The 27,657-nt window shown below is 45.2% G+C and overlaps 1 protein-coding gene across 1 annotated transcript in view; it reads right to left on the bottom strand.

Moving 5' to 3' along the window:
* The window catches only part of TPRA1 (transmembrane protein adipocyte associated 1), a 56,813-nt gene that overhangs the window by 6,516 nt on the left and 22,640 nt on the right, over positions 1–27,657 (bottom strand). Inside the window, exons 7-10 of the mRNA XM_053720834.1 lie at positions 26,886–26,996; positions 25,595–25,655; positions 15,837–15,939; positions 13,799–13,879 (exon numbers count right to left, since the gene is read on the bottom strand). Of these exons, the coding sequence (XP_053576809.1) occupies positions 13,799–13,879; positions 15,837–15,939; positions 25,595–25,655; positions 26,886–26,996 (356 nt within the window). The remainder of the gene's footprint in view (positions 1–13,798; positions 13,880–15,836; positions 15,940–25,594; positions 25,656–26,885; positions 26,997–27,657) is intronic.

Genomic DNA, 27,657 nt, shown 5'->3' with positions numbered 1-27,657 from the left:
ATATAACTCACTGTCCCTGTGCCTCATGCAATACAACACACTGTCCCTGTGTGTCCTGCAATATAACACACTGTCTCATGCAATATAACACACTGTCCCTGTGCCTCATGCAATATAACGCATTGTCACTGAGCCTCCAGCAATATAAATCACTGTCCCTGTGCCTCCTGCAATATAACTCACTGTCCCTGTGCCTCCTGCAATATAACGCATTGTCCCTGTACCCCCTGCAATACAACGCACTATCCCTGTGCCTCCTGCAATATAACGCACTGTCCCTGTGCCTCCTGCAATATAATGCACTGTCCCTGTGCCTCCTGCAATACAACGCACTATCCCTGTGCCTCCTGCAATATAACGCACTGTCCCTGTGCCTCCTGCAATATAACGCACTGTCCCTGTGCCTCCTGCAATATAACGCACTGTCTCTGTGCCTCCTGCAATATAACGCACTGTCTCTGTGCCTCCTGCAATATAACGCACTGTCTCTGTGCCTCCTGCAATATAACGCACTGTCCCTGTTCCTCCTGCAATACAACGCACTATCCCTGTGCCTCCTGCAATATAACGCACTGTCCCTGTGCCTCCTGCAATATAACGCACTGTCCCTGTGCCTCCTGCAATATAACGCACTGTCTCTGTGCCTCCTGCAATATAACGCACTGTCTCTGTGCCTCCTGCAATATAACGCACTGTCTCTGTGCCTCCTGCAATATAACTCACTGTCCCTGTGACTCCTGCAATATAACTCACTGTCCCTGTGACTCCTGCAATATAACTCACTGTCCCTGTGACTCCTGCAATATAACTCACTGTCCCTGTGACTCCTGCAATATAACTCACTGTCCCTGTGACTCCTGCAATATAACTCACTGTCCCTGTGACTCCTGCAATATAACTCACTGTCCCTGTGACTCCTGCAATATAACTCACTGTCCCTGTGACTCCTGCAATATAACTCACTGTCCCTGTGACTCCTGCAATATAACTCACTGTCCCTGTGCCTCACGCAATACAACTCACTGTCCCTGTGCCTCCTGCAATATAACGCACTGTCCCTGTGCCTCCTGCAATATAACGCACTGTCCCTGTGCCTCCTGCAATATAAATCACTGTCCCTGTGCCTCCTGCAATATAACGCACTGTCCCTGCGTCTCCTGCAATATAAATCACTGTCCCTGTTCCTCCTGCAATATAACTCACTGTCCCTGTGCCTCCTGCAATAGAACGCACTGTCCCTGCGTCTCCTGCAATATAACGCGCTGTCCCTGTGCCTCCTGCAATATAACTCGCTGTCCCTGTGCCTCATGCAATATAAATCACTGTCCCTGTGCCTCCTGCAATATAAAGCACTGTCCCTGCGTCTCCTGCAATATAAAGCACTGTCCCTGCGTCTCCTGCAATATAACGCACTGTCTCTTGCAATATAATGCACTGTCCCTGTGCCTCCTGCAATATAACTCACTGTCCCTGTGCCTCCTGCAATATAAATCACTGTCCCTGTGCCTCATGCAATACAACACACTGTCCCTGTGCCTCCTGCAATATAACTCACTGTCCCTGTGCCTCACGCAATACAACTCACTGTCCCTGTGCCTCCTGCAATATAACTCACTGTCCCTGTGCCTCCTGCAATATAACTCACTGTCCCTGTGCCTCCTGCAATATAACTCACTGTCCCTGTGCCTCCTGCAATATAACTCACTGTCCCTGTGCCTCCTGCAATATAACTCACTGTCCCTGTGCCTCCTGCAATACAACGCACTGTCCCTGTGCCTCCTGCAATATAACGCACCGTCCCTGAGCCTCCTGCAATACAACGCACTGTCCCTGTGCCTCCTGCAATATAACTCACTGTCCCTGTGCCTCCTGCAATATAACTCACTGTCCCTGTGCCTCCTGCAATATAACTCACTGTCCCTGTACCCCCTGCAATATAACTCACTGTCCCTGTGCCTCCTGCAATATAACTCACTGTCCCTGTGCCTCCTGCAATACAACACACTGTCCCTGTGCCTCCTGCAATATAACTCACTGTCCCTGTGCCTCCTGCAATATAACTCACTGTCCCTGTGCCTCCTGCAATACAACGCACTGTCCCTGTGCCTCCTGCAATATAACGCACTGTCCCTGTGCCTCATGCAATATAACGCACTGTCCCTGTGCCTCCTGCAATATAACTCACTGTCCCTGTGCCTCCTGCAATATAACTCACTGTCCCTGTGCCTCATGCAATACAACACACTGTCCCTGTGTGTCCTGCAATATAACACACTGTCTCTTGCAATATAACTCACTGTCCCTGTGCCTCATGCAATATAACGCATTGTCCCTGTGCCTCCAGCAATATAAATTACTGTCCCTGTGCCTCCTGCAATATAACTCACTGTCCCTGTGCCTCCTGCAATATAACGCATTGTCCCTGTACCCCCTGCAATACAACGCACTGTCCCTGTGCGTCCTGCAATATAACGCACTGTCCCTGTGCCTCCTGCAATATAACGCACTGTCCCTGTGCCTCCTGCAATATAAATCACTGTCCCTGTGCCTCCTGCAATATAACGCACTGTCCCTGCGTCTCCTGCAATATAAATCACTGTCCCTGTGCCTCCTGCAATATAACTCACTGCCCCTGTGACTCCTGCAATATAACGCACTGTCCCTGTGCCTCCTGCAATATAACGCACTGTCCCTGTGCCTCCTGCAATATAACGCACTGTCCCTGTGCCTCCTGCAATATAACGCACTGTCCCTGTGCCTCCTGCAATATAACGCACTGTCCCTGTGCCTCCTGCAATATAACGCACTGTCCCTGTGCCTCCTGCAATATAACGCACTGTCCCTGCGTCTCCTGCAATATAACGCACTGTCCCTGCGTCTCCTGCAATATAACGCGCTGTCCCTGTGCCTCCTGCAATATAACTCGCTGTCCCTGTGCCTCCTGCAATATAACTCACTGTCCCTGTGCCTCATGCAATATAACTCACTGTCCCTGTGCCTCATGCAATATAAATCACTGTCCCTGTGCCTCCTGCAATATAACGCACTGTCTCTGCGTCTCCTGCAATATAAATCACTGTCCCTGTGCCTCCTGCAATATAACGCACTGTCCCTGCGTCTCCTGCAATATAAATCACTGTCCCTGTGCCTCCTGCAATATAACTCACTGCCCCTGTGACTCCTGCAATATAACGCACTGTCCCTGTGCCTCCTGCAATATAACGCACTGTCCCTGTGCCTCCTGCAATATAACGCACTGTCCCTGTGCCTCCTGCAATATAACGCACTGTCCCTGTGCCTCCTGCAATATAACTCACTGTCCCTGTGCCTCATGCAATATAAATCACTGTCCCTGTGCCTCCTGCAATATAACGCACTGTCCCTGGTCTCCTGCAATATAACGCACTGTCTCTTGCAATATAATGCACTGTCCATGTGCCTCATGCAATATAACTCACTGTCCCTGTGCCTCCTGCAATATAACTCACTGTCCCTGTGCCTCCTGCAAAATAACGCACTGTCCCTGTGCCTCCTGCAATATAAGGCACTGTCCCTGTGCCTCTTCCAATATAACTCACTGTCCCTGTGCCTCCTGCAATATAACTCACTGTCCCTGTGCCTCCTGAAATATAACGCACTGTCCCTGTGCCTCCTGCAATATAACTCACTGTCCCTGTGCCTCCTGCAATATAATACACTCTCTCCTGCAATATAACACATTGTCCCTGTGCCTCCTGCAATATAACTCACTGTCCCTGTGCCTCCTGCAATATAACGCATTGTCCCTGTACCCCCTGCAATACAACGCACTATCCCTGTGCGTCCTGCAATATAACGCACTGTCCCTGTGCCTCCTGCAATATAACGCACTGTCCCTGTGCCTCCTGCAATATAACGCACTGTCCCTGTGCCTCCTGCAATATAAATCACTGTCCCTGTGCCTCCTGCAATATAACGCACTGTCCCTGCGTCTCCTGCAATATAAATCACTGTCCCTGTGCCTCCTGCAATATAACTCACTGCCCCTGTGACTCCTGCAATATAACGCACTGTCCCTGTGCCTCCTGCAATATAACGCACTGTCCCTGTGCCTCCTGCAATATAACGCACTGTCCCTGTGCCTCCTGCAATATAAATCACTGTCCCTGTGCCTCCTGCAATATAACGCACTGTCCCTGCGTCTCCTGCAATATAAATAACTGTCCCTGTGCCTCCTGCAATATAACTCACTGTCCCTGTGCCTCCTGCAATATAACGCACTGTCCCTGCGTCTCCTGCAATATAACGCGCTGTCCCTGTGCCTCCTGCAATATAACTCGCTGTCCCTGTGCCTCCTGCAATATAACTCACTGTCCCTGTGCCTCATGCAATATAAATCACTGTCCCTGTGCCTCCTGCAATATAACGCACTGTCCCTGCGTCTCCTGCAATATAACGCACTGTCCCTGCGTCTCCTGCAATATAACGCGCTGTCCCTGTGCCTCCTGCAATATAACTCACTGTCCCTGTGCCTCCTGCAATATAACTCACTGTCCCTGTGCCTCCTGCAATATAACTCACTGTCCCTGTGCCTCCTGCAATACAACACACTGTCCCTGTGCCTCCTGCAATATAAGGCACTGTACCTGTGCCTCTTCCAATATAACTCACTGTCCCTGTGCCTCCTGCAATATAACTCACTGTCCCTGTGCCTCCTGAAATATAACGCACTGTCCCTGTGCCTCCTGCAATATAACTCACTGTCCCTGTGCCTCCTGCAATATAATACACTCTCTCCTGCAATATAACACATTGTCCCTGTGCCTCCTGCAATATAACTCACTGTCCCTGTGACTCCTGCAATATAACTCACTGTCCCTGTGCCTCCTGCAATATAACGCACTGTCCCTGTGACTCCTGCAATATAACGCACTGTCCCTGTGCCTCCTGCAATATAACTCACTGTCCCTGTGCCTCCTGCAATATAACTCACTGTCCCTGTGCCTCCTGCAATATAACACACTGTCTCTTGCAATATAACACTGTCCCTGTGCCTCCTGCAATATAACACACTGTCTCCTGCAATATAACGCACTGTCCCTGTGCCTCCTGCAATATAACGCACTGTCCCTGTGCCTCCTGCAATATAACTCACTGTCCCTGTGCCTCCTGCAATATAACTCACTGTCCCTGTGCCTCCTGCAATATAAATCACTGTCCCTGTGCCTCCTGCAATATAACGCACTGTCCCTGTGCCTCCTGCAATATAACGCACTGTCCCTCCGTCTCCTGCAATATAACGCACTGTCTCTTGCAATATAATGCACTGTCCCTGTGCCTCCTGCAATATAAATCACTGTCCCCGTGCCTCCTGCAATATAACGCACTGTCCCTGTGCCTCCTGCAATATAACGCACTGTCCCTGCGTCTCCTGCAATATAACGCACTGTCTCTTGCAATATAATGCACTGTCCCTGTGCCTCATGCAATATAACTCACTGTCCCTGTGCCTCCTGCAATATAACTCACTGTCCCTGTGCCTCCTGCAATACAAAACACTGTCCCTGTGCCTCCTGCAATACAACACACTGTCCCTGTGCCTCCTGCAATATAACTCACTGTCCCTGTGCCTCCTGCAATATAACTCACTGTCCCTGTGCCTCCTGCATTACAACACACTGTCCCTGTGCCTCCTGCAATACAACACACTGTCCCTGTGCCTCCTGCAATACAACACACTGTCCCTGTGCCTCCTGCAATATAACTCACTGTCCCTGTGCCTCCTGCAATACAACACACTGTCCCTGTGCCTCCTGCAATATAACTCACTGTCCCTGTGCCTCCTGCAATATAACTCACTGTCCCTGTGCCTCCTGCAATATAACTCACTGTCCCTGTGCCTCCTGCAATATAACTCACTGTCCCTGTGCCTCATGCAATATAACTCACTGTCCCTGTGCCTCCTGCAATATAACTCACTGTCCCTGTACCCCCTGCAATACAACGCACTGTCCCTGTGCCTCCTGCAATATAACTCACTGTCCCTGTGCCTCCTGCAATATAACTCACTGTCCCTGTGCCTCCTGCATTACAACACACTGTCCCTGTGCCTCATGCAATATAACGCACTGTCCCTGTACCCCCTGCAATACAACGCACTGTCCCTGTGCCTCATGCAATATAACACACTGTCCCTGTACCCCCTGCAATACAACGCACTGTCCCTGTGCCTCCTGCAATATAACTCACTGTCCCTGTGCCGCCTGCAATATAACTCACTGTCCCTGTGCCTCCTGCATTACAACACACTGTCCCTGTGCCTCCTGCAATACAACACACTGTCCCTGTGCCTCCTGCAATACAACACACTGTCCCTGTGCCTCCTGCAATATAACTCACTGTCCCTGTGCCTCCTGCAATATAACTCACTGTCCCTGTGCCTCATGCAATATAACTCACTGTCCCTGTGCCTCCTGCAATACAACACACTGTCCCTGTGCCTCATGCAATATAACGCACTGTCCCTGTACCCCCTGCAATACAACGCACTGTCCCTGTGCCTCCTGCAATATAACTCACTGTCCCTGTGCCTCCTGCAATATAACTCACTGTCCCTGTGCCTCCTGCAATATAACTCACTGTCCCTGTGCCTCCTGCAATATAACTCACTGTCCCTGTGCCTCCTGCAATACAACTCACTGTCCCTGTGCCTCCTGCAATATAACTCACTGTCCCTGTGCCTCCTGCAATATAACTCACTGTCCCTGTGCCTCCTGCAATATAACTCACTGTCCCTGTGCCTCCTGCAATATAACTCACTGTCCCTGTGCCTCCTGCAATATAACTCACTGTCCCTGTGCCTCCTGCAATACAACACACTGTCCCTGTGCCTCATGCAATATAACTCACTGTCCCTGTGCCTCCTGCAATATAACTCACTGTCCCTGTGCCTCCTGCAATACAACACACTGTCCCTGTGCCTCCTGCAATATAACTCACTGTCCCTGTGCCTCCTGCAATATAACTCACTGTCCCTGTGCCTCCTGCAATATAACTCACTGTCCCTGTGCCTCCTGCAATACAACACACTGTCCCTGTGCCTCCTGCAATACAACACACTGTCCCTGTGCCTCCTGCAATATAACGCACTGTCCCTGTGCCTCCTGCAATATAACGCATTGTCCCTGTACCCCCTGCAATACAACGCACTGTCCCTGTGCCTCCTGCAATATAACGCACTGTCCCTGTGCCCTACTGCAATATAACACACTATCCCTGTGCCTCATGCAATATAACTCACTGTCCCTGTGCCTCCTGCAATATAACTCACTGTCCCTGTGCCTCATGCAATATAAATCACTGTCCCTGTGTGTCCTGCAATATAACACACTGTCTCTTGCAATATAACACACTGTCCCTGTGCCTCATGCAATATAACGCATTGTCCCTGAGCCTCCAGCAATATAAATCACTGTCCCTGTGTGTCCTGCAATATAACGCACTGTCTCTTGCAATATAATGCACTGTCCCTATGCCTCTTGCAATATAACTCACTGTCCCTGTGCCTCCTGCAATACAACACACTGTCCCTGTGCCTCCTGCAATATAACTCACTGTCCCTGTGCCTCCTGCAATATAACACACGGCCCCTGTGCCTCCTGCAATATAACGCACTGTCCCTGTGCCTCCTGCAATATAACGCACTGTCCCTGTGCCTCCTGCAATATAACTCACTGTCCCTGTGCCTCATGCAATACAACACACTGTCCCTGTGCCTCCTGCAATATAACTCACTGTCCCTGTGCCTCCTGCAATACAAAACACTGTCCCTGTGCCTCATGCAATACAACACACTGTCCCTGTGCCTCCTGCAATATAACTCACTGTCCCTGTGCCTCCTGCAATATAACTCACTGTCCCTGTGCCTCCTGCAATACAACACACTGTCCCTGTGCCTCCTGCAATATAACACACTGTCCCTGTGCCTCCTGCAATATAACTCACTGTCACTGAGCCTCCTGCAATATAACGCACTGTCACTGAGCCTCCTACAATACAACACACTGTCCCTGTGCCTCCTGCAATACAACTCACTGTCCCTGTGCCTCCTGCAATATAACGCACTGTCCCTGTGCCTCCTGCAATATAACTCACTGTCCCTGTGCCTCATGCAATACAACACACTGTCCCTGTGCCTCCTGCAATATAACTCACTGTCCCTGTGCCTCACGCAATACAACACACTGTCCCTGTGCCTCCTGCAATATAACTCACTGTCCCTGTGCCTCCTGCAATATAACGCACTGTCACTGAGCCTCCTGCAATATAACGCACTGTCACTGAGCCTCCTACAATACAACACACTGTCCCTGAGCCTCATGCAATACAACACACTGTCCCTGTGTGTCCTGCAATATAACTCACTGTCCCTGTGCCTCCTGCAATATAACTCACTGTCCCTGTGCCTCCTGCAATACAACACACTGTCCCTGTGCCTCCTGCAATATAACGCACTGTCCCTGTGCCTCCTGCAATATAACTCACTGTCCCTGTGCCTCCTGCAATATAATGCACTGTCCCTGAGCCTCCTGCAATACAACACACTGTCCCTGTGCCTCCTGCAATATAACTCACTGTCCCTGTGCCTCCTGCAATATAACTCACTGTCCCTGTGCCTCCTGCAATACAACACACTGTCCCTGTGCCTCCTGCAATATAACGCACTGTCCCTGTGCCTCATGCAATATAACGCACTGTCCCTGTGCCTCCTGCAATATAACTCACTGTCACTGTGCCTCCTGCAATACAACACACTGTCCCTGTGCCTCATGCAATATAACTCACTGTCCCTGTGCCTCATGCAATACAACACACTGTCCCTGTGTGTCCTGCAATATAACTCACTGTCCCTGTGCCTCCTGCAATATAACTCACTGTCCCTGTGCCTCCTGCAATACAACACACTGTCCCTGTGCCTCCTGCAATATAACGCACTGTCACTGAGCCTCCTGCAATATAACGCACTGTCACTGAGCCTCCTACAATACAACACACTGTCCCTGTGCCTCCTGCAATATAACTCACTGTCCCTGTGCCTCCTGCAATATAACGCACTGTCCCTGAGCCTCCTGCAATACAACACACTGTCCCTGTGCCTCCTGCAATATAACTCACTGTCCCTGTGCCTCCTGCAATATAACTCACTGTCCCTGTGCCTCCTGCAATACAACACACTGTCCCTGTGCCTCCTGCAATATAACGCACTGTCCCTGTGCCTCATGCAATATAACGCACTGTCCCTGTGCCTCCTGCAATATAACTCACTGTCCCTGTGCCTCCTGCAATATAACTCACTGTCCCTGTGCCTCATGCAATACAACACACTGTCCCTGTGTGTCCTGCAATATAACTCACTGTCCCTGTGACTCCTGCAATATAACTCACTGTCCCTGTGACTCCTGCAATACAACACACTGTCCCTGTGCCTCACGCAATACAACACACTGTCCCTGTGCCTCCTGCAATATAACACACTGTCTCTTGCAATATAACACACTGTCCCTGTGCCTCATGCAATATAACGCATTGTCCCTGTGCCTCCAGCAATATAAATTACTGTCCCTGTGCCTCCTGCAATATAACTCACTGTCCCTGTGCCTCCTGCAATATAACGCATTGTCCCTGTACCCCCTGCAATACAACGCACTGTCCCTGTGCGTCCTGCAATATAACGCACTGTCCCTGTGCCTCCTGCAATATAACGCACTGTCCCTGTGCCTCCTGCAATATAACGCACTGTCCCTGTGCCTCCTGCAATATAACGCACTGTCCCTGTGCCTCCTGCAATATAACGCACTGTCCCTGTGCCTCCTGCAATATAAATCACTGTCCCTGTGCCTCCTGCAATATAACGCACTGTCCCTGCGTCTCCTGCAATATAAATCACTGTCCCTGTGCCTCCTGCAATATAACTCACTGCCCCTGTGACTCCTGCAATATAACTCACTGTCCCTGTGCCTCCTGCAATATAACTCACTGTCCCTGTGCCTCCTGCAATATAAATCACTGTCCCTGTGCCTCCTGCAATATAACGCACTGTCCCTGGTCTCCTGCAATATAACGCACTGTCTCTTGCAATATAATGCACTGTCCATGTGCCTCCTGCAATATAACGCACTGTCCCTGTGCCTCCTGCAATATAAGGAACTGTCCCTGTGCCTCTTGCAATATAACTCACTGTCCCTGTGCCTCCTGCAATATAACTCAATGTCCCTGTGCCTCCTGCAATATAACACACTGTCCCTGTGCCTCCTGCAATATAACACACTGTCCCTGTGCCTCCTGCAATATAACGCACTGTCCCTGTGCCTCCTGCAATATAACTCACTGTCCCTGTGCCTCCTGCAATATAACTCACTGTCCCTGTGCCTCATGCAATACAACACACTGTCCCTGTGTGTCCTGCAATATAACACACTGTCTCTTGCAATATAACACACTGTCCCTGTGCCTCATGCAATATAACGCATTGTCCCTGTGCCTCCAGCAATATAAATTACTGTCCCTGTGCCTCCTGCAATATAACTCACTGTCCCTGTGCCTCCTGCAATATAACGCATTGTCCCTGTACCCCCTGCAATACAACGCACTGTCCCTGTGCGTCCTGCAATATAACGCACTGTCCCTGTGCCTCCTGCAATATAACGCACTGTCCCTGTGCCTCCTGCAATATAACGCACTGTCCCTGTGCCTCCTGCAATATAACGCACTGTCCCTGTGCCTCCTGCAATATAAATCACTGTCCCTGTGCCTCCTGCAATATAAATCACTGTCCCTGTGCCTCCTGCAATATAACGCACTGTCCCTGCGTCTCCTGCAATATAAATCACTGTCCCTGTGCCTCCTGCAATATAGCTCACTGCCCCTGTGACTCCTGCAATATAACTCACTGTCCCTGTGCCTCCTGCAATATAACTCACTGTCCCTGTGCCTCCTGCAATATAAATCACTGTCCCTGTGCCTCCTGCAATATAACGCACTGTCCCTGGTCTCCTGCAATATAACGCACTGTCTCTTGCAATATAATGCACTGTCCATGTGCCTCATGCAATATAACTCACTGTCCCTGTGCCTCCTGCAATATAACTCACTGTCCATGTGCCTCCTGCAATATAACGCACTGTCCCTGTGCCTCCTGCAATATAAGGAACTGTCCCTGTGCCTCTTGCAATATAACTCACTGTCCCTGTGCCTCCTGCAATATAACTCAATGTCCCTGTGCCTCCTGCAATATAACGCACTGTCCCTGTGCCTCCTGAAATATAACGCACTGTCCCTGTGCCTCCTGCAATATAACTCACTGTCCCTGTGCCTCCTGCAATATAATACACTCTCTCCTGCAATATAACACACTGTCCCTGTGCCTCCTGCAATATAACACACTGTCCCTGTGCCTGCTGCAATATAACGCACTGTCCCTGTGACTCCTGCAATATAACGCACTGTCCCTGTGCCTCCTGCAATATAACTCACTGTCCCTGTGCCTCCTGCAATATAACACACTGTCCCTGTGCCTCCTAGAATATAACATACTGTCTTCTTGCAATATAACTCACTGTCCCTGTGCCTCCTGCAATATAACACACTGTCTCCTGCAATATAACGCACTGTCCCTGTGCCTCCTGCAATATAATACACTGTCTCCTGCAATATAACACACTGTCCCTGTGCCTCCTGCAATATAACGCACTGTCCCTGTGCCTCCTGCAATATAACACACTGCCCCTGTGCCTCCTGCAATATAACTCACTGTCCCTGTGCCTCCTGCAATATAACTCACTGTCCCTGTGCCTCCTGCAATATAACTCACTGTCCCTGTGCCTCCTGCAATATAACTCACTGTCCCTGTGCCTCCTGCAATATAAATCACTGTCCCTGTGCCTCCTGCAATATAACGCACTGTCCCTGTGCCTCCTGCAATATAACGCACTGTCCCTGCGTCTCCTGCAATATAACGCACTGTCTCTTGCAATATAATGCACTGTCCCTGTGCCTCCTGCAATATAACTCACTGTCCCTGTGCCTCCTGCAATATAAATCACTGTCCCTATGCCTCCTGCAATATAACGCACTGTCCCTGTGCCTCCTGCAATATAACGCACTGTCCCTGCGTCTCCTGCAATATAACGCACTGTCTCTTGCAATAAACGCACTGTCCCTGTGCCTCCTGCAATATAACTCACTGTCCCTGTGCCTCCTGCAATATAACTCACTGTCCCTGTGCCTCATGCAATACAACACACTGTCCCTGTGTGTCCTGCAATATAACGCACTGTCTCTTGCAATATAACGCACTGTCCCTGTGCCTGCTGCAATATAAAGCACTGTCCCTTTGCCTCCTGCAATACAACACACTGTCCCTGTGCCTCCTGCAATATAACGCACTGTCTCTTGCAATATAACACACTGTCTCTTGCAATTTAACACACTGTCCCTGTGCCTCCTGCAATATAATGCACTGTCCCTGTGCCTCCTGCAATATAACGCACTGTCCCTGCGCCTCCTGCAATATAACGCACTGTCCCTGCGCCTCCTGCAATATAACGCACTGTCCCTGCGCCTCCTGCAATATAACGCACTGTCCCTGCGCCTCCTGCAATATAACGCACTGTCCCTGCGCCTCCTGCAATATAACGCACTGTCCTTGCGTCTCCTGCAATATAACGCACTGTCCCTGCGCCTCCTGCAAAATAATGCACTGTCCCTGTGTCTCCTGCAATATAACGCACTGTCCCTGTGTCTCCTGCAATATAACGCACTGTCCCTGTGTATACTGCAATATAACGCACTGTCTCTGTGTCTCCTGCAATATAATACACTGTCCCTGTGCCTCCCGCAATATAACGCATTGTCCCTGTGTCTCCTGCAATATAACGCACTATCCCAGTGCCTCCTGCAATATAATGCATTGTCCCTGTGCCTCCTGCAATATAACACACGGCCCCTGTGCCTCCTGCAATATAACACACGGCCCCTGTGCCTCCTGGAATATAAAGCACTGTCCCTGTGCCTCCTGCAATATAACACACGGTCCCTGCGCCTCTATAAAAAAATTTAGATCTTTTATCCACTAAACTCTAAGGAAATTTTGTGCAGTCATGTCGTGTGATGAACATTTCAGCTATAATGGAAACTACATCTGTTCATGGGAATTTTTTAGATAATATAAGAATAAATTCCATTTACCAGATTCAACAATTATTAGCTGATTTAAAAACTGTACATGGTAGATAAATATTGTGTTTGTTGATTGAACATTTATATTTAGGAAATCCAACAGAGATCACTTTACACCAGACGTGCAAACAACTTCACAGAAAACCTCAGCTAATTGTGTTTTCAATGGAGCAGAGGATGCTGGGCAATAATATTCAAATGTTTTAAACACAGATAATATAATGATTTCCTTTTATCACTGTAGTGTTGGCTTTTTTATTGTTACTATCATTTCTGCTGAGAATCAAAATAGATAAAAAAGACTGTTAGCTAAATTTTCCAGGAGAGGGCAGCAGAACACTACACACTGTCTGAATACAGACCCATATAAGTAAAGCAGAATAGCTACTTACACAGAATATTTCTCAGACAAAGACCCTGTGAGCTTTACAGTTTCATGTTTAAGTAGAGAGATTATTTATCCATAAAATGGATCATTAGAGAACATTTTATACACATTTATTGTAAGTATATGACTGGGCACTGTAGGACCTACACTTCTGCCTGCGACAATGCTGGATCTTTATTCCGATCTGTTACTCACCCAAAGAAGCCTTTCAGAAAGGCTGCATACATGAGCGGTGCAAACAGGCTGAAGTACAGGAACGTGGTGACATCTACAAAGCTGAAAGAGGTGTGAGGGAACGGGAGTGTTAATGCTGTAGGGTCCTTATTTTTATTATAGAAACACAGATCACCATACACATTCATGTCACTTACATATAAACACGTGTGTGCCCTCTCCCTATATATCACTTACATAAAGACACAATGTGTAAGACGTCTCCCTTCATGTCACTTACATATAGACACAATGTGTAAGACCTCTCCATACATGTCACTTACATATAGACACAATGTGTAAGACCTCTCCATACATGTCACATATAGACTCAATGTGTAAGACCTCTCCATACATGTCACATATAGACTCAATGTGTAAGACCTCTCCATACATGTCACATATAGACTCAATGTGTAAGACCTCTCCATACATGTCACTTACATATAGACACAATGTGTGTGCCCTCTCCCTACTTACAATGATGACAATGATGAGGAGTAGAATAATAATAATGACAAAAAGTAGCATAATAATGAAAAAAGAGTAGCAAGACAATGACGAAGAGTAGCAAGACAATGACAAAGGAGGATGACAATGACGAAAAGTAGCATAACAATGCCGGAGAGTAGCATGACAATAACGAGGCGTAGCATGACAATGACAAGGCGTAGCATGACAATGACGAGGCGTAGCATGACAATGACAAGGCGTAGCATGACAATGACAAGGCGTAGCATGACAATGACAAGGTGTAGCATGACAATGACTGAGAGTAGCATGACAATGACGGAGAGTAGCATGACAATGACGGAGAGTAGCATGACAATGACGGAGAGTAGCATGACAATGACGGAGAGTAGCATGACAAAGATGGAGAGTAGCATGACAAAGATGGAGAGTAGCATGACAACGTAGAGTAGCATGACAATGACGACAGAGAGTAGCATGACAACGTAGAGTAGCATGACAATGACGACAGAGAGTAGCATGACAAGGACGAAGAGTAGTATGAAAATGACCAAGAGTAGTATGACAATGGCAAATAGAAGCATGACAATGACAAAGAATAGCTTGACAATGAGAAAGAGTAGCATGACATGACACAGAGTAACATGGCAATGACGAAGAGTAGCATGACAATGACAAAGAAGGGTGACAATGACAAGGCGTAGCATGACAATGCTGGAGAGTAGCATGACAATGACGAGGCGTAGCATGACAATGACAAGGCATAGCATGACAATGATGACGGAAAGTAGCATGACAATGACGACGGAAAGTAGCATGACAATGACGACAGAGAGTAGCATGACAATGACGACGGAAAGTAGCATGACAATGACGACGTAAAGTAGCATGACAATGACGACGTAAAGTAGCATGACAATGACGAAGAGTAGCAAGACAATGCCGGAGAGTAGCAAGACAATGATGAAGAGTAGCAAGACAATGACGAAGAGTAGCATGACAATGACGAAGAGTAGCAAGACAATGCCGGAGAGTAGCATGACAATGATGAAAAATAACATGACAATGACGAAGAGTAGTATGAAAATGACCAAGAGTAGTATGACAATGGCCAATAGTAGCATGACAATGACAAAAAATAGCATGACAATGAGAAAGAGTAGCATGACATGACAAAGAGTAAAATGACACAGTAGCATGACAATGACGAAGAATAGCATGATAGCATGATAATAAGGAGTAGCATGACAATGACAAGAATTAGCATGACAATCAGAAAGAGTAGTAAGACAATGGTGAAGAGTAGCATGACAATGACAAGAATTAGCATGACAATCAGAAAGAGTAGTAAGACAATGGTGAAGAGTAGCATGACAATGACAAGAATTAGCATGACAATCAGAAAGAGTAGTATGACAATGGTGAAGAGTAGTATGACAATGACAAGAATTGGCACGTAAATCAGAAAGAATAGCATGATAATGACAAAGAGTAGCATGACAATGACAAACAAACATGGATCTGAGGAAGAGTCATGTTGAAGACGTACCACAATCCTTGTATGATTTCAGCACAGAGCAGAGCACTGCCCATCCCCTGCACCAGGTTCAGCACAGACAGGATACCAGAGTACACGTAGAAACTCTTCCTTGCTGCAAAGGATTATTTTTTTTTTAAGTCGCATATAGCATTTAGAAAAATTAGTCATTAAAAATATGTCTTCATGTAGCTGGAACACTAGACACATACAATACAATATCCTAAAGGGATGAGCAAGCAGATTGTGAGGGAGAAGACATTATGGCCCAGATTACAAGTGGCTCGATACACAGAGCTAACTGCGCTCAAAGTAAAGATTGATCACAGTCAGGTTAGCACACGTATTACAAGTTTAAAGTAAAGAGTTTATATATATATATATATATATATATATATATATATATATATATATATATATATATACACACACACACACACACACATACATACATACATACATACACATATATAAAAGAAAATGTATGCTTACCTGATAAATATATTTCTCTTTCTTGACACGATGAGTCCACGGATTATCATTAATTACTGTTGGGAATATCACTCCTGCCCAGCAAAGAGCACCACAGCAGAGCTGTTAAATATCTCCTCCCTCAACCGCGTGGAATGTCTCACCTGATCAATACTATGCAACAGTTTAATTTGAAAGGCCCCTTTATAGACCTGATACGAAAAATATATAGCTCACCTGTGGCACGTGTATTGACTAACGGCCTATTTTCACCGGATTTTCAGCTATCACCCCTTCTGTTTAACCTGGCATTAGAACCACTGGCAATAAAATTGAGACAGATATTCCGGGGCACTACAATAGGAGGTATCCCCATACATATGGCTTTATATGCAGATGACATGCTACTATTTGTTGACACACCTTCACTACACATACCACACATACTACATACGATCTTGGAATTTGGCAATTTTTCGGGCAACAAAATTAACGCATCTAAATCAGAGATCTTGTGGCTAAACAAACACTCTAGTTCTAGACACACATTTCCATTCATAGAAATGCCGAACGCACTTACGTATCTTGGCATTAAACTACATAGAGACCCTCATAAAATGTATAAGTTGAATATTTCTGAAAAGTGTAATAGTCACAGCTACATAGTTGGATCAATCTCCCCCCGGGATTGTCGGGCCGAATTAACCAAGTTAAAATGACTGTACTGCCAAAGATAATCTATCCATTACTCATGCTGTCTTTTCTCATGACCAAGAATGAACTGACACTCCTGACCCGAGCCATATCTTTTTTTCGTTTGGCGCGGGGGGAAAAAACCTTGCATAGCTGCAGAGAAATTACAACTTCCCTTCTTAGTGGAGGATTGGGTCTCCCAAACTTAAAGCTTTATAACTGGGAGACCTTGGCTAGGCTGATAACTGACTGGCAAATGGGCACCTCCCATTTTTGCGATGCGCAACTTGAGGAAGCAACACTGGCGCCTATGTCATTAGCATACCTTCCTTATGCCACACTAAAGGATATCCCACCCTTGATTGCCAATAATATCCTATATAGAGACCCTTTAAGAGCTTGGCGACTGATTAATAAATATATGGGACTCACCCACCCCACTCCTAAATTTATACCCCTAGTGGGAAACCCAGATTTACCATCGGGAAATGACTGTGAACCGTTCCGCATTTGGAAAACTTTTGGAATCAGGGTGGTGGGCGACGTGTTAGACCCAGTACAACACACGGTCAGATCATTTCAAGAACTTAAAACTAGGTATCATATTTCTAACAAACATTTTTATGCCTATTTTCAGGTGAGACATTATCTGTCAAGCCTTTTACAATCCAACCCAGAGTTCTGGAACAAATCCCCCTTTGCCATCTCCCAGACATTGTTTCAAATAGTTTCTCACTGTCAGATTTCTATAAGCAACTAATGAAACGTAAAGAAATTACAATACAAAAACACATTCTAACAAAATTAAATAACGACTTCTCACCTATATTGACTACACAGGATATAACAAACAGTTTAGAAGCCATCAAATCAGCAACGTTAGCAGTGCCCCTTAGAGAGGCGCAGCTTAGAATGTTGCATAAAGATTATATTACGCCTCATAGGTTATCAAAGTGGAAACCACAACACCCTGACAAAGGTGTTAAATGCAGCAGTGAGGAGTCCCCTTCGTTCCAACACTACTTTTTCTCATGCCCGTTGATTAGACGGTTTTGGGGACAATACCAATACTGGATTAAGGCTACATTCAACATAGAAACCGAGGTGGACTTGAGTAAAATATACCTATTTTGATGGGAAGACATGCATAAAAAGCACCATAGGCTACTTACCCTGTGTACACTGTTAGCGAGACATTGCATTCTTGATAGGTGGATCTCTAAACAACCACCAACGACAGCCCAATTTAAGCTCAGCTTAATGAAACAACTTTTTGTAGAACAGCATGACGTCAAATTAAACACAAAACACAGGCTTCAACCTTTCTTAAAAAAGCGGCAGCCCTTTATAAAAACACTACAACCAGCCTTGCAGCAACGCATTCTTAAGCCCTTCACACAACTTGAGGCGATGCTTTTAGCAACCTTGAGTGGGGAGTGGCAGGTTCTGAATGAATCAGTGATTAATCAACCAAGAGCGGATTTCTCAGAGGAAATGCTGTTCTAACACTTCTTAATCTCTAACCCGTGTGGTCCTCAAAGTTGAGGAGATAGAGTCAAATTCCCCCCCGGTTAGGATGTTATTTGTTAAATGTTGATGTTTAATAAATGTTTATATAATTTGTTATAATAAAGGAACAAAAAAGGGATGGAGGCGATCACTCATGACTAAGCTATGTTTATTGCATTCTTGTCATATGTCTGTATAGACTAACCAACAAATGTAATATTTCCTCAAGGCGTAATGTAATATTATTATCTTCTACATATTGTACAATTCATTCATTGCTTATTATATGTGCACTTTGACGGTCTGCGCACCGACCTCCATTGAAATGTGATGACTGTACTCTTGGATTGTCATGTGATTGCTTAATTTCTGCCAATAAAGACGAATAAAAAAAAAAAAATCTCCTCCCTTCCCTCCCACTCCAGTCATTCGACCGAAGTAAAGAAGAGAAAGGAAAAAACAAGGTGCAGAGGTGTCTGAAGTTTATAACAAACTAGCAAACTGTCTAAATAACAGAGCGGGCCATGGATTCATCGTGTCAAGAAAGAAAGAAATTTATCAGGTAAGCATAAATTTTATTTTCTTTCTAATGACACGATGAGTCCACGGATCATCATTAATTACTGTTGGGAATCAATACCCAACCTAGAGTACACAGATGATAAGGGAGGTCCAAGACAGGAAACCTAAACGGAAGGCACCACTGCTTGAGAAACCTTTCTCCCAAAAGAGGCCTCAGTCGAGGCAAAAGAGACAAATTTATAGAAGAGAGGACCAGGTTGTAGGCTTGCAAATCTGTTCCCTAAAAGGCTTCATTTTGAATGCCCACAAAGTAAAAGAAGTAGCTGTAACTTTCTGTCTTCTTATGTTAAACAGAAGACTAACGAAAATCCTAGTTGTCTGTACAAAGAATCATAATGCACATACCAAGTTCTGACAAGAAGGATTAGGACACGAGGAAAGAACAACAATCTCCTAATTAATGTTCCGAAACTACTTTAGGGATGAAACCCTAATTTAGTACGTAACCCCACCTTATCCGAATGAAAAATAAGGTAAGGAAACTCATACTGTAAGCCGAGAGCTTTTACACTCTACGAGCAGAGAAATAGCAACAAGAAACAAAACATTCCAAGATTACACTAAGTATCTAAGGAATGCAGCGGCTCAAACTGAGCCCCTTGAAGAACCTTAAGAACTAAATTAAAACTCCAAGAAAGAGTAACGGATTTGAACACAGGCCTGATCCTGACCAAGGCCTGACCAAATGAAGAACGTCTGGAAGTCCGCCCGACGTTCATGTAACCAAAATAGACAAGGCAGTAATTCGACCCCTTAGGGAACTAGCCGATAATCCCTTCTCCAAACCTTCTTGGAGAAAAAGACTTAATTCAAAGAATTCAAACTCTATTCGATTTTAAGAGTAGTCCTTGGATTCACACCAGCATAAATATTTACGCCATATCTTATGGTTAAAAATTTTCCTAGTCAGAGGCTAACGAGCCTGAAACATGGTCTCAACAACCGATTTCGAAAATCCACGCTTAGATAAAATAAAACGTTCATCTTCAAGTAGTCAACTTGATAGAAATTAAATCTTGATGAAAGAAGGGTCCTTGAAGTAGAAGCTCCCTCCTCAACGGAAGTCTCCAAGCTGGAAAATGACATGTCCAAAAGGACTGCATACCAAATCCTGCGAGGCCCCACCAGTGATATGAAGATCACCGACACCCTCTCCTGCTAGATTCGAGCCAAGACTCAAAGAAGAAAATTATGCGAGACAGAAATTCCAAGGTACCACCAGAGTGACTATGTCAGGGTTTTTTCCCTGTTTTGTTTGCCATGTGCTGCTGGCAGCCATTTTACTCACCTCTCTTCCTGACTATGGTGCATTGTGGGGGATGCTGCTCATTTCCTGTACTTCCTTTTATGGCCAGACTGCTGTGCAGTGTGCATCATCCGTGTGACACAGGATGCAGTCTCAGAATTGCGATGTCATCATCACTTATTATTTAAAGGGCCTCTGTTCAGTATGCTTTGCCTTTGTGTTGTCTCGGACCTGTTTGTGAGAGTTCCTGTGTATTACCTGGCTGCCTGACGTCCTGGTTCCTGATCCCTGGCTTGTTCCTGACTCTGCTGTTTTCCTTGTTGCGGATTCCGGCTCGTCTGACTATTCACTTTGGCTCCTGACTCGGCTCGTCTGACTACCAGCTCTGGTTGTGACTCCTGGCTTGTAATTTGACTTGTGGACTTTTTATTATTTTTTTGCTATTAATAAAAGGTGTGATTATTTTTGCACTTCTCGTCTCAGTCTGATTCCTGGCACCCTGACAGACTATCAGTACCGTCTGAGGGTTCCTTGACCTCGACCCTTACCTCGGAAGCTAGGCAATCGATCGAGAAGCCAAGAAATCCAACTGCAACTTACCCCCTTTGAAAATGAGGTTGGAAAAACACTTCCGGCTGGAGTTCCCACTCCACCGGGAAAAAGCTCTGCCTAATTACGAAAAACGCCTCTCAGATGTCCACCTTTGGGATGTGGATCGTCGACAGACAGCAAGAGTGGATCTCCACCCATTGAATTATCTTGGCTACCTCTGTCATTGCTAGGGAACTCCGTGTTCCTCCCTGATGATTGATGTAAGTCACTGAAGTTATGTTGTCCGACTGGAACCTGATAAATTGGGCCGAGGCTAACTAGGGCCAGGCCAGAAGAGCACTGAAGATAGCTCTCAGCTCCAGAATGTTTATAGGCAGAACAGACTCCCTGAGCCTTTAGGGAGCCCCAGACTGCTCCCCTGCTCCCCATCCTAGAAGACTGGCAACTGTTGTCACATTACCCAAGAGGGTCTGTGAAGCAGGTCCCCTGGAAATGATCCTGAGACAACCACCATTGAAGAAAATCCCTTGTCTCCTGCTCCAGTAGTATTCATGGAGACAAATCCGCATAATCTCTGTTCCATTGTCTGAGCATGTTTAACTGCAGAGGTCTGAGGTGGAACCGAGCAAACGGGATGATGTCCATTGCCGCCACCATCAGCCCGATTACCTCCAACTGAGTCACTGATGGCCGAGGAGTGGACTGAAGTGCTAGGCAAGAATCGAAAATCTGACTACTGTCAGAAAAATCTTCATTGATAGGGAATCTATTATGGTTCCCAAGAAGTTACCCTTGTATTTGGAACTAAGGAGCTCTATTCCAAATCTATCTTCCATCCGTGAGATCGCAGGAAGGATAACAACATTTCCGTGTGGGACCTTGCTTGTTGAAAGGATGGCGTCTGGACCAGGATGTCATCCAGATAGGGTGCCACTGCAATGCCCTGTAATCGAAGAACCGCCAACAGAGATCCCAGAATCTTTGAGAAAATTCTGGGAGCTGTGGCAAGACCGAAAGGAAGAGCTATGAATTAGAAGTGTTTGTCTAAAAAGGCAAACCTTAGAAACTTGTGATGATCCCTGTGAATGGGAACATGTAGGTACGCGTCCTTTAAGTCCACAGTTGTCATAAATTGGCTCTCTGAGACCAAAGGGAGAATGGAACGAATAGTTTCCATCTTGAAGGATGGTACTCTGAGGAATTTGTTTAGACTCTTGAGATCTAAAATTGGCCTGAAGGTTCCCTCTCTTTTGGGAACCACGAACAGATTTGAATAAAATCCCAGACCCTGTTCCTGTATCGAAACAGGAACTATCAATCCCAGGTCGGAGAGGTCTCTTACGCAGCGTAAGAATGCCTCTCTTTTTGTCTGGTCTACAGATAATCTTGAAAATAGAAATCTGCCTCTGGGAGGAAAACTTTTGAACTCTAGTTTGTATCCCTGGGACTCTATGTCTACTGCCCAGGGATCTTCTCAAATCCAAGCCTGAATGAAGAAGGAAGTCTGCCCCCTACCAGATCTGGTCCCGGATCGGGGGAAGGCCCTTCATGCTGTCTTTGATTAAATAGCAGGCTTCTTGGATTGTTTTCCCTTATTCCAAGACTGATTGGGTCTCCATGAAGGTTTAGACTACTCCTGCTTGGAATCGGAAGAGGAAGAATTTTTGTTTGTTTCTCTTATCCTGAGGGAGAAGATGACCCTTACCTCCCGTAATATCAGAGATTATTTCCGTCAAGCCCGGTCCAAAAAAAGTCTTCCCCTTGTAAGGAATCGCTCAAAGCTTAGACTTAGAGGATACATCCGCAGACCAAGGTTTTAACCATAAGGCTCTGCGAGCTAGAACAGGGGAACCTGAAATTTTTGCTCCCAGTTTGATAACTTGAAGGGAAGCATCTGTAATAAAGGAATTAGCCAATTTAAGAGCTTTTATCCTATCCTGGATTTCATCCAGGGGAGTGTCTGTCCTAATAGCATCATACAACGCATCAAACCAATATGTCGTCGCCGCACTAGTGACGGTAGCAATGCACACAGCTGGCTGCCACTGAAAGCCCTGGTGTACATACATCTTTTTGAGTAACCCCTCTAATCTTTATCCATAGGATTTTTGAAAGCACAACTATCCTCTATGGGTATAGTAGTTCTCTTAGCTAAGGTGGAAACAGCTCCTTCCACCTTGGGGACTGTTTGCCAAGCCTCCTTAACCGAGTCGGCTATGGGAAACATCTTTTTAAATATAGGAGAAGGAGAAAAAGGGATACACGGTCTCTCCCATACCTCAGCAATGATCTCAATAGCCCGATCTGGTATAGGAAAAACCTCTACCAAGGAAGGTACATAAAAATATTTGTTTAGCTTACTTGATTTCTTAGGATTAACTACGACCGTGGAGTCGCTATCGTCCAATGTAGCTAAAACCTCTTTGAGTAATAGACGGAGGCGTTCTAGCTTAAACCTGAAAGATACAACTTCAGTATCAGCAAGAGGAATTCCACTGTCAGATTCTGAAATTTCACCTTCAGATGCGACTAAGGTATCCTCCTCCACAGGCTTCTGGGAGGGGGCATTCGAAATAGCAACAACTGAGTCAGAAACCTCGCTTGCTGAATGTCTGTTTTTCTTCTAACGCTTTCCCTGCCACATTGGAAAAGCAGACAACGCATCAGAAGACATGAGAGGAGCGATATCTTGTAAAGTAACCCCAGAATGAGTTATAGAGGAAGCACAGGGCACTGCATGTGAGGGCGGTAAAATGTGGGACTCCTGAGGAGAACACTTCGTATATTGAACATTGTCATTAGATTTCTGAACAGCATCCTCTTTGGAAAATGTCTCAGAAAAAAAGACTATCCCTAAGGTTTAAAGTCCTCTCAATACATGAGGAACAGAAAAGGGATTGGTGGTTCCACATTGGCATCAAACACAAAGAACAAGTGACACTTTGCATGGCCTCTTGGTCCATTCTGACTCACAATGCATCCAATTACCAAAAAAAAATAAAATTTTTTAATAAAAATCAAAATATACAAAAACGTTACTGTCACTTTAAATTTTAAAATGGTAACTTTTTTTCGTTTTTTTTATTATTTAAGTGTAAAGAGGGCAGAAAAGCTTAAATAAACCTGCAATTCACCTCTACACCTCAGCAGGACTCTGCTGAGGTGCCTGCCTGACCAATAAAACTAACTCCCTCTGAACAGAAGTCGTTCCCACACTATTCAGATCCGGAACTCAACCACAACAGCAGAAGACGGTCTCCGGAACTAATTACGCATGTTATAATAGAGGATGCGTAATAGGACAAGCAGCTGTACAACTTCTCTTCAGACTCTCCGGAAGAGAAGGAGAAAAGGCGCGCAACACCAAATGCCACCTCCCCTAGTACCGCCCGTCGTGAGCGTTGCCAAAACAGTCATCTCCCGGTCAGCATGTTTGTTTATGCAACCGCCAGGAGATGTGAACCACCACAATCGTTTGCTTGCCCCAGTGCCTGGGGCACATATAGTCTCCTGAGTATAAAGGAGAAGTCATGTCTAATAAATATAAAGTGCCCAATTCCAATAAGGGCTTCCTTATATGTCCCATCCTTATGAAATAAAGTGTCCAACTTTTTCTGAGTTGTTTTTTTTTTCCTTTAACCCCAGAAATAAAAGTGAGCACTTACCTCATATTCTGTCCGACAGCAAAGGCAGCTCCCAGGTTTGAGAGGTCCTCTCCCTCAAATGGACCTTTGAAATAAGAGATAATACTGAGTAATATCCCTCAGATTTTTCAGAGTTAGGGCAGCATCAGTATGGGAGGCGCAGTGAGAATTATGTCCCACAAGTTCCCATTGCTCTAAAGCCACCACTGCTCTACTGAAGAGACTGATATGGACTACGGCTACACCCTAGAACAAAGCAGCACAATCTTGTACTACTTAAAATAATAAACTCTTGATTGAAGAATCTTTTCTAACACCTAAATTTACCACCTCCTTGCTCTTAACGTAGGCAAAGAGAATGACTGGGGTGGGAGGGAAGGGAGGAGATATTTAACAGCTCTGCTGTGGTGCTCTTTGCCGCCTCCTGCTGGGCAGGAGTGATATTCCCAACAGTAATAAATGATGATCCGTGGACTCATCATGTCATTAGAAAGAAATATACAATATACACATGAATAAAGTATTTCCATTAAAACCACATTAAAAATGATATTGTATGTTTTAAGGTATTTAACTGAAAAGGGCTCAAAAGTATATTCATATATATGTGTGTGTGTATGTATATATGTGTATTTATGGGTATATCTGTACCTATATGTACACATACATATTTAAACATAAACACAAATATACACATGTATAGACATAGACACATACAGTATATACATATATATATATATATATATATATATATACATACATACACACACACACACTTTTTTTTTACCCCTTACAGTTTACCTAAGGTCTGAAGTCACGCTAAATATTCTGGTGCAGTTTTTGCATTCACTTGAGCACAAGATATAACTTTCAACTTGCAATGCCAGTGCAAATTAGCGCAGTTGTATTATCCATTTGTTGTACTCGAGCAAGGTTGGCCGTGCACTAGACACATACAATATTCTAAGGGATATGTTTGATGAAAAAGCACAAGACTGATTCACTGAGATCCTGTAACCCTGATGTGATCTAAGGCATGAGATATGCAGTTTCTGATCCTACTGAAGACTCACATGGCAAAGAGATGCGATCCTTAAGGGGAGTTTTCGGAAGCACAAAGACGAGAGTGTAAACCTGTGCAGGAGAATAAATTAGAAGATAAATTACTGTATTTTTACCAAGAAGAGCCTAAGGGGTTAGAAGTGTGAATCAATAGCTGCAGGGAAATATGGGACGGACAAACTAAACTATATAACACAAATCCAACACATCCAATAAGCAGTTACAAACATTAGGAGTTAAAGGGATATAAACCCCAAAAAATTATTTTACGATTCAGACGGAACAAAACATTTTAAAAAAGTTTCCAGTTTACATCTATTACCAAATTTGCTTTGCTCCCATGAAGAGACACCGAGTTAGGCATCTGGAGAAATACATGGCAGGAAAAGGTGCTGCCGTCTAGTGCTCTTGCAAATGGATATTATCTTTGCAAAACTGCTGCCATATAGTGCTCCAGACACTTGCACAGATACTAAGAGAACGAAGAAAAAATGATAATAGCAATAAATCAGAAAGTTGTTTAAAAATTGCTGCTCTAACTGAATCATGAAAGAAACATTTTGGGTTTCATGTCCCTTTAAAGACATTATCCTAGTACCAGGGAAAAGCTGTGAGATGCTATAGGTAAGAAATCACAATGAGCCCAGCATTTTACTTGTTAGATATAGAGAGCTAACAGCAGCACCGATACAACTCCCCAACGAATCAAAGCAAGAGATTCTGTTCTCTTTCATAAAATAACATTTAGCATTTGTGCAAACACAGATGTTTCTAGTACTTTCTGCTCTTAATTATGTCTCATGCTTGACATGATAGTACCAAGAATACGATAGTACCGGGGACACAATAGGACCGGGGACACGATAGCAACGGGGACACGATAGCAACGGGGACACGATAGCAACGGGGACACGATAGCAACGGGGACACAATAGCAACGGGGACACGATATCAACGGGGACACGATAGCAACGGGGACACGATAGCAACGGGGACACGATAGCAACGGGGGCATGATAGGACTGGGGGCATGATAGGACCGGGGGCATGATAGGACCGGGGACACGATAGCAACGGGGACACGATAGCAACGGGGACATGATAGGACCGGGGACATGATAGGACCGGGGGCATGATAGGACCAGGGACATGATAGTACCAGGGACATGATAGTATCAGGGACATGATAGTATCAGGGATATGATAGTACCAGGGACATGATAGTGCCATGGATATGATAGTACCAGGGATATGATAGTACCAGGGACAACTAGCCATAATATGTGTGATAACACCTCTTACCAGAAAGAAAAAGCAGGAACTTGCCAGCCAAAAATGCCTACCACCGTGCCCATAAATGTTAAAATCTTCTGCTGAGAGGTGGGCATCAGGATACAGTATTTCCAGCGTGCCCTGAAATTGAACAAAAGGTAATGAATGGGCTCATCAGACACATATTATAGGGTGTAATGAACAAGATGAGTTATGGGGTATGAAACATTTTCTACCATTCATATGAAGAATGTGTTCTTTTTCATGTAAACGATTTGATCTAATATTCGGTAAACTCAGTTTATTAAGCATTGCTTACGTGCCTTCGTTTTATAATTTAATTTACTTTATCCAACCAGTCAGGGAACTGAACAACAGTAAATTGTGTGCAGTGTGTTAGCGACAGTAAACCCCCATGAGGCTGGATATAACTGTCCAGACAAACCCAGCAAGCTACCGTAACATACTTTAATTCTCCTTTATTCTATTTTTAACCTTGTGCTCAAGCTTGGTGCCAGTCTCAGAACCTAGACAGACATTCATTGATGAGTATGCACCATGCATGAATGCCAATCTAGCTTGTACACACCAATCAGCGGCTGTTTATCCTCTGACAATGGCATCTGGGGCACAGAAAAGGTGCCCATCTCTGTGTTGGAAAAAAATGCTAAATGAGCCTATTTTATACATACTGTAAATTGCAGAATAACTACTATATAACTGTTTGTCCTTTTAAGGGCACTAATCACCAGATTTCTAACATTGTGGGTAAGAATTCTGTCTTAGAAATTCCCATGTGTAA

Source organism: Bombina bombina, chromosome 7, assembly GCF_027579735.1.
Source record: "Bombina bombina isolate aBomBom1 chromosome 7, aBomBom1.pri, whole genome shotgun sequence".
Taxonomy (NCBI): Eukaryota; Metazoa; Chordata; class Amphibia; order Anura; family Bombinatoridae; genus Bombina; species Bombina bombina.
Note: the sequence above shows the minus strand (reverse complement) of the source record. Positions and strands in the feature narration are given on the sequence as shown.